The sequence below is a fragment of the Rhagoletis zephyria genome, unplaced genomic scaffold (genome assembly GCF_001687245.7).
Source record: "Rhagoletis zephyria isolate East Lansing unplaced genomic scaffold, Rhagoletis_zephyria_1.1 Rzeph_scaffold_06076, whole genome shotgun sequence".
Lineage (NCBI taxonomy): Eukaryota > Metazoa > Arthropoda > Insecta > Diptera > Tephritidae > Rhagoletis > Rhagoletis zephyria.
In genome coordinates this window covers 29,474-38,104 of record NW_016163159.1, presented here as the reverse complement: position 1 = coordinate 38,104, position 8,631 = coordinate 29,474, and the positions used below count along the sequence as shown (strand labels likewise).

General features: G+C 37.2%; 1 protein-coding gene across 2 annotated transcripts in view; it reads left to right on the top strand.

Annotated features, from left to right (window-relative positions):
* Positions 1 to 2,625: 2,625 nt before the first annotated feature.
* The window catches only part of LOC108372837 (myosin ID heavy chain-like), a 29,510-nt gene continuing 23,504 nt past the window's right edge, over positions 2,626 to 8,631 (top strand). Inside the window, exons 1-2 of one of the 2 annotated variants that reach the window (XM_017628620.1) lie at positions 2,626 to 2,724; positions 2,972 to 3,659. In XM_017628620.1, the coding sequence (XP_017484109.1) occupies positions 3,594 to 3,659 (66 nt within the window). In that variant the 5' untranslated portion in view covers positions 2,626 to 2,724; positions 2,972 to 3,593. Of the gene's footprint in view, positions 2,725 to 2,932; positions 3,660 to 8,631 lie in introns of both variants that reach the window. The other variant, XM_017628619.1, reaches the window with a different exon arrangement.

Here is an 8,631-nt window from a genome sequence, read left to right as displayed (position 1 = left end):
CATTTTTTTATTTATGTATGCATTTACACACGCACACACATACATGTGCTCAAATATGCACACCAACATATACAGTGGGGAGCATAAATGAATACGCTGTGAATTTTGTTGAATATTTGAAGTTTTTAAAGTTAAACATTTTTTGTTATTTTTTTTTTTAATATGGATAGTTTTTAATTTTTTTTTTTCTGAAAAACTGGCGCTGTTTTTTTTTTAATTTTCTTTGCAAAAGGTCTTGCGCATTTTCTTCCTTAAGAAATTGATGCTTGTATGGAAAAAAGTGCAAAAAAATATTAAAAATCAACGCAAGTTTGCAGCCGCACTTTTTGTACTAAAAAAATTCTAAAGAAAATCAGATTAAAAGAGTGAAATTTTTATAAAAATTTGTTAAATTTATCTAAGCTCTGTATAAACTCGGATTTATGTAACTATATGGTTTTGGTTAAAGCATGAACCGTATTTTTATGAAAATATAACAAAAAAAAATTTAACTTTAAAAACCTTGCAAATATTTAACAAAAAATCACCGTGTGCCTACTCCTTTATGCTCCCCACTGTATATGTATGTATATATTGTAAATGTATGCATGTGGTGGCCTTTGTTTACATGCGAAAGCAGTTTTGCGTAAAAATCACAATAAATTTGCCCAGGAGTTGCGGCTGCGGACAACATGAGTGCCAACAAACGTCTGTCTGTCCTGTGAGTGATGTGGCATTCGACGTCGTCTGCGGGTGGCATTGTACATACATAAATATATGTATGTATGCATACGGGTGCATACGCGCTGCAACAACACATCTGCATAAGCGCATTCATACATACATGCAACAATACATTTGCACGAACAGAGGCATTAACAAAAAAAAAAAAAAACCAAATCGACATAGAGTTGTGCTTCCCGCATAATCAACGAATTCTCGTCAACTGCGAAGGGGTCCGTAGAACAATTGCAACGCATTCGTGCACATGTTTCCGAATCCTAAACAATTATCCTTTTTCTCTACACTCCATAGAGCTGAGCGGGTGTTGTGGAGAGATTGGCTTTAAACTCAGAAGTTCGATGCCACCAGGTACAGTTGTCCTGAGCTTAGAAATTGTAAAGGCATTAAATGTGTATGTGTACGAGTTTATATCAATTCCTTACGTATTGTGTCCTGATTTCACTTCCTAACGTTCACTATTTAATACATAAATTTTAAGAACCTTTAACGAAAGCTACTGAGCTTTGATAAATTTCTAACAACTGACCTATCTATTGCAGAACGCACGTATGTATGTATGTATTTAATTGGAAGGAAGAATTTTAGATTCTTAAGTCAGTTCCAAACAACAGGTTTACACGACTTCTAACTTCTTTCTATATTTTGCAAAACTAAGTATAACCTTTAAGTCTAGGGACTAAGACAATATGCTTCGGAATTTCCGCAGACCACTTCTATGGAAGGTTTTGAGGATTTATGGATACTTAAGAACATAATCGGCTAAGTATCTCTAGGCACCATGGGACTTCTACTATCTTCTATGGGCAATTAAAAGTACCTAGCTTAACCTAAGAGTCCGTATGTTTCCTACGAGAACACAGATCATTTTATTCTTCTGCTACCACCATTCGATACCTCTAAGAATAATTTCTTGGCTGGAAAAGTTGCATCCATCCGTACGACAAGCCAGCGGATCCGCTTATTTGATTTCGTTGTACCATTTCAATACCGTGCTCATAACGCTCATCGCTTCCTAATGTTTCAGAGAAGAGCTGCCTCCTCGGATGTTGTCCTTACCCATTTTTCTGGGCCCTTTACAAACATACAAATAATGTGAAAGGGGACTTTACTTTTCAATTGGCTACCCAGCCAAACTAGCACTTCTTGTACTCCGTTGGCTTTTCTAAATAAATAGAATAAATTATGTTGTCACCAGTGACGAATGCGTTGACTGCTTCTCGTATCTGTTCCAGCATTGGATTAAAGAAGTCGCACGATATGAAGTCGCTCTGACTGCCAATTCTTTTGGTATCGAACGACTCCGAGAGGTCTTTCCCAATTCTGACCGAGGTGGTGATATTGCTCAACGTCTTTTTATACAGGCGTAATTGTTTTGCCTCGATTAGAGGTGCGTACTACCATTCTGACAACCTGGGTTCAATCACTGGTCCGAGCAACATCTAAATTAAAAGAAGTTTTTTCTACCACACATCAAGGCGTGTAGACAGCTTCTTGCGTATAGTGGCATCCTGGTTTTTTCCTGAAATTACCACGCCTAGACACTTTGTAAGTCCCAATCGGTTCGCTTTTTCCACTTAGCACGCGGCAAGACCTTAAATGCGATGTTTAAGGGACTGAACCCGGGGTATTTGACGCATATGGCAGGGTCACCTTTCTTGCGGTTTGGCCAGGGAAAATCAGTCATAAATTCCTGCCATCGGGCAAACGTTCATCCGGCCATCCAAGGACATGTCAATTAACTAAAACCACCACTTTTCTTCGAATTCGTCACTTCAAATTCACAAATCCACCACTTTATTCAAACACACTGAAATGGTGGCAACGATACTCGACTGCGATACGTTCAATGTGTCGGCTCATCGCTTCGCTTGTTTGCCAACCAATTCAGTCGCTTGAGAAACGTTGCCGCGGCAAATACTATTCGTATTGTGTTGCGGTTGATTTTGCTTGATTTCGGTACGTTCGCTCGCTCGCTCAGCAATCAGTCGTGCTGAGTTTTCGGTACGTTTTGGTTACATATTTCATCGCATTTGTGCTGTTGTTCATACTTCGACTCGACGTCGAGGCAACTGAAAATTCGAATTAGCTCAGCAGTTTTTTTGGCAAAAATTTCTTTTTGCCATTATCTTTTTGGCATCATTTTTTTTTATAACCGAACATATGGGTTTTTTATAGTGTTGTTTTGTGTCGTCGTTATTGTCTTTTGTAGTGAGTTGTTGCTATTTTATTGTACAGTGTATATATACAGATATTGTAGTATATTTTCGACTCGAGTTGCCTGCCGTTCACGCTAAACTTGATTTTTAAGCTGAGCTGAGCTTGCAAAAAAAAAAAACAAAACAAAACAAAACCATAGTGTGTTTACTGGCGAATTCCACATAGAAGAAAAGGAACGAGCGCAAAAGTAAAAAAACAAGTCTGTCTTTAACCAGGCATAATGATTATGAGCTGTGAAATTGTGTAGTGAAAAAGCGCAAAGCAACCAACAACCAAACAAAAAAGTTTCAAATTAACAATATTTATGAATTGTTTGAATTGACGGCGCCTGGTATTTTTTGCCAGCAACTAAGAAGTGTGTGTATTTGAGTTGAAATCATTCAACTTGTTGCTGTTGTAATCGAGTTTTATTTATTTATATTGTCCTGGATTAAATATACTTAAATACATAACTCGATTTGGTGCAAGGAACTCGTTTTGAACCGAAATCGTTAAAACCGAAATCGAAGTGTCAATATTATGACTTTATATTCGAAAGGATACCACTACATTTTAGTGTTTTGTTGTGTTTGGCGAAATCCGTAAATCTTTATTGGAAGCAAATTTTTTATCTTTAACAACAACATAATTACCCATTTGTATTAGTCGCCAAAATGTTGGATACAAGCTACATACAGGACTATGATGTCCCACGACCACAAGCCATAAAAATTCATAAGGTTCGTATATATGTATTTATATTCGTGCTTACATGCATTAATAATTATTATATAAGTTACATAATGGCAAAATTAAGCAGTTAAAGTCACACATGAATTGCGTTAGAGCTTGTTTGCCAGGTAAATTAGAAAAAAAAAAAAAACGTATAAATAAAAAGCTCATACATATCAAAGCCAAATGTCTGTTGTGAACTCAGTTACGGCAATTATTATAAAAAACAATTTATTGTTTTAAATAACTCACACTTTTTATACCCACAACAATATTCATGACACAATTGCTTGTTCAACCACTCGTAACGACTCATTTGTCTAATTAACTGGAAGTTTGGTACTAAATTGGAAGAGAATATGTCTAACTAGATTCACTAAAATAAAATAGAAAGCTATTATCTTCTGATTATTATTTCTAAAGATTTCATTAGTTTTATTGAAAAAAAGTTCTCGTACACACCCATAAGTGTGTTTTTATGTGACGAAAGAAAGCCTCAAAGCCATATTTTCCAAGGAAGGCCTTGACACGGTGACAAAGGCTTAACCTGAAAGATTCCACCAAAACATTAAAATCGTTGGAATGAGTTTCTTTTTTTGTCAAAAAAAAAAAAAAATGGAGGTGAGTTTTAAAGTTCATAGTTTAGCGGTAGAGGGATAGGACTACTTTTGTTGTGGTATTTCTATAGAGTCCAGATTGTTTATGGCTGCTCACCAAGTCAGCTACACTGGACAATGAACCTAGAATATGTAGGCAGCGAGGCTTGGACTTGGGGGAATACAATTTCCACATGATTATAAGGCATGTGGCCAACCAAGCATAGCACAGGGATGACTTTAGGAATCTCAAATCACTTCCGAGGAGTAGTGATGCATCTAGCGAATCGCCGTTGATTTTGGATAGCATAAATATACAATTTTAGTAGACTCCATAGTAGCAAATTTCTTAAGAACTCCGTACTGCTTAAGAACATTTAGCTCAATAAGCTTTTTTTGAGCGTTTTTTTTTTTTTTGTTTAGCTTAGTCGAGCTAGAGAAATGTTTACAAATACTAACATAAAAACAGATTTAGTTTTTATTAACTCGAAACTTCAATTGCATTTCTGCTCGGATGCAAAAGTTTAAATCCAAAGGTTTGTCTCCAAGGAGAAGGCATTGGTGTTATTGAAGAGATTAAAAAAAAGGAATTTAGTTTTGAAACAAAAATTAAGTATTCATATACTAGTGTAATAAAATCCGCATGATATTTAATAATAGTAAAAAAAGTTACAACTAAATCGATACATTAACACCATTGGAAATATCAAATTTTAAATTCCGTCCAGTCACATCAGGGGATGTCGAAATGCTCTTAAATGACCAGCGCAGATATTTATTATTCTAGAATATCAAATAACACTTGATTGTCTATTGTAATTTTTCAATCCTTGAAATAAACCATATACATAGATACGCAGCAGCATGGTTTCTATCCCGGAAGGTGTACATGTCCAACCTCGCTATTTTTTTTTCAAATTTCGCTTTGGACGCAATAGAGAATGGATCCCAGGTCAATGTTCTCTACACGGACGTCACTACGCCTCATGACAGTTTAGATCATGACCTACATATCGCCAAATTGGGGATACTGGGAGTTCATTCCATCGCTCAGACTTGGCTTGGCTTGAGTCCTACTTGAGGAACAGGAAGTTAATCGTCAAAGTTGGTAACAGTCACTCTCGGGCAATTTCAGTGACTTCTCGGCCCATTACTCTTCACTATCTTTATCAATGATGTCGTTAAGGTCTTCAAATTTAGTGAATGTTTACTTTACGCCGACGATCTCAAGCTATATCATCCAATTAAACTCCCTGAAGACTGCGCCGCTCTACAGAATGATATGTACTCCCTCATATTATGGTGCAAATGTAATGGATTAATGCTAAATTTCCGTAAATATAATCTCATAATTTCTCACGGTCGGCTTGCCCCGGATAACATTTAATTTTGTGTACGGTACAGATGCTAGCTTCCAGCGTGTTACCACTGTCAAAGACTTGGGAGTTTATCTCGACACCAAGTTTAGTTTCTGCTGCCAACTCAAAACTCGGTTTCCTAAAACGAAACTCAAAGGATTTTATAGACCCGCTGACTCTTATCAGCCTCTTTTCAAGCCTTGTTCGATCTCTTCTCGAATTTGCAAGCTTTATTTGGGATTTGGCATTCACAGCACATTACGATCGATTGGAGGGAGTTCAGAGAAGCTTTACAAAATTTGCGCTTCGCCGAATGTACTCACCAGACTCGATGCCATCGTACAATCTTCGATGTAGGATCTTAATTCTTATAAATTTGTACCTTAATGTTATTGTGTTTAATTATGTACCATCGAAGCCTGTGAGGGCTAAGTCCAGTAGGTTTAACTTGAAATAAAATAAATAAATAAACTTATCTAAGCGCTTAAAATAGCTAATTGCATCTTGAGCTCCGTCGTGCACTTGGGTAAGGGAAAGGAAGCGGAAAATTGCCGTTTATTTTTAAGCACAGGTGATCAGTGTCGTTGCCGGACGTTAGTATTCAGAGTAACCATAAGCGTAGAAGATCAATGAAACCCCCTTTGGTGGCCGGGAAAGCTTGTTAATGTAGAAGTTAAACAGTAGTGGCGAGAAAACACCACCGTGTTGGACCACCTCTTGAATTATTTAAGCATTAAAGATTCCTAATAATCTTCAAATAATTCCCACCGATTTATTTTTGAGCAATGTTTTGGATTTATATGCCATTTGCTCCATTCTCCTCGCTGCGTTGAAGGTATAAAAAAAAAAGTTGTGCATGTCGCTGTACTAAGTAAGCAAACGCGCATTGTGGCAGTTTTAATTACTGTTTACAACTATTGCTGAAATGTTGTTTATGTTGTTTGTCGGTTGTTAGGTTGTCTTTTTAATTGTCAGCAATTTGCATTGCCGCATTTTCATAAGGGACCCGCAGATTGACTTGCGACTCCAAACGACTGGCGTACCGATAAATTGCAGTCGCATTACAATGAATGTTATTGTTGTAGTTGTTGCAATATTGAGATCCAAAACCGCGATTAAGCAATTGACAACATATTGGCATGTGACACTATTGCAAAACACACACATGCAGGCGGTAAATATATTTACGTACATACCTCTGTATGTACAAGTACAAAATGCTGCAACCACTGACCGACTGCATTGTTGCAACCAAAGCATAGCGCGGCAATTGAGCTGTGCTGGTGTGTACGGTTCATTGAGCAGCCTGTGGCAGTTGTTGATGCCATTCATCGCCGCTGTAGTTCTTATCGCTCGTCTAATCGTCAGCGTTTTTCAGCTGCCGCTGCTGGCATATTTTGCTCACTCAACACGTTGCCTTGCGCAGTCTAGTCACGGCGCCAAGAATTGTTGCTTCAATGGCGGCGTCGGCGGCGGCGGCGGCGGCGGCGGCGTACAATTGCAGGTTGCAAACTCACTTAGAGTAGCCATAATTGCTGGCCTGGCTAAGTGATCCACGAGCATTTTTACTTACATATATGTGGGTTTAAGTGTGCGTTTGCCCAGGCTAAAGTCGGACATGTGAATCGCGCTTAAGATTGCGCTGCGCCGATTGGAAATCAATTTTGTGAATCTAATTGAAAAACCCGCATAAAAATATGGATCGCAAGACGAGCCATTTTTGGTAGAATGAAATATGGATTAAACATTTTTATGCAAATGGCATAATGGAATGGATTTAGCGGATTCGGAATGATTTCATAAGTGAATGCATAAACGGTTGTAGAACTTATGTACATAAATAAGTGCATACTATGTATAGAGATGAAGATCGATCGACGCTGATATGTGTTGCGCGTGAATCGTGTATATACATATAGACCATCGCACTTTTTTAAGGTTACTATTTATGTAAGTAAAAAAAATTAAAGTGCTTTGAATGCATTCTTGGTTTAAGCGACTGCCTTTGTTATCTTTATTACCCTCGATTAATTTCTGCATTATTGGCTACTTGTCTGTAAATCCTCCTTTACTCGGATTAAAAACTCGACTTCGTTTGAACCTACCGATTAATCATGTGGACTCGTTGAGTCAAGATTACTCATGGATTCTTAATGCAGTTCATGTCCTAATATGGGTAAATTGCGATAATAGAAATCTCTGACTTACGTCTTAACTTACAAGACTTCGGAAAATTCCGGGCCTATGAATACTCTGTGCCCGGAAGGAAATTAATGTTTAGTGTTCCGGGACCCACACGATATTTTAAAGCCTTTCCCTTAATCCACTTATGCTTAATGCTGTCATCTCGGTCCTATAAATGATAATGAACAGCATTCTATTGTGAAAGCGATCTAAATAAAGAAATTCCTTTAAAAAGTTTCGCATTTTTTTTTAGATATTTTTCCGTTTCTTCATTGAATATTATTTAAGCAGTTTTATTGTACGTAGCTTCTGGCGCCGTTTTACTTTGACTAAAGCGATCCTCTTTCCTCTTTCCTATTTTTTTTTTTTTTTTGTATGAGCCCATTTAAGAATGTTTGTTCCCATTGTCCAATGAAGTTAAGTGCTATACAGATAAATAGGTGGAGAGGTCACTTAAAGTCACACACAACTAAAGAGAACCCACGATAAGAACGCGCTTAAACACATAAAATATTTGTTAACTCGCCACAAGAGAAATGGGAAAGTATTTTTCCAAATTAAATGTTCATTATCTCCAAGGGAGAAATGCATTAAGTAAATGGGACAACAAAATGAAAAGGACTGAGTATGAAGTGCGCATGTATGTAGATATTTTCCTAACGTGTGGTCAATGTCAGCATACAGTGAAGAAACTACAAAAGGAATGTTTAACAAAACGACAAGGCGTGTGACCAGTTACATTAGTGTTTTTTTTTTCTGAGATATTACAATCCAAGTACCCAATCAATACACATACCACTACAACTATAAATATATATGTATGTTTGCTTCTATATCTGTGT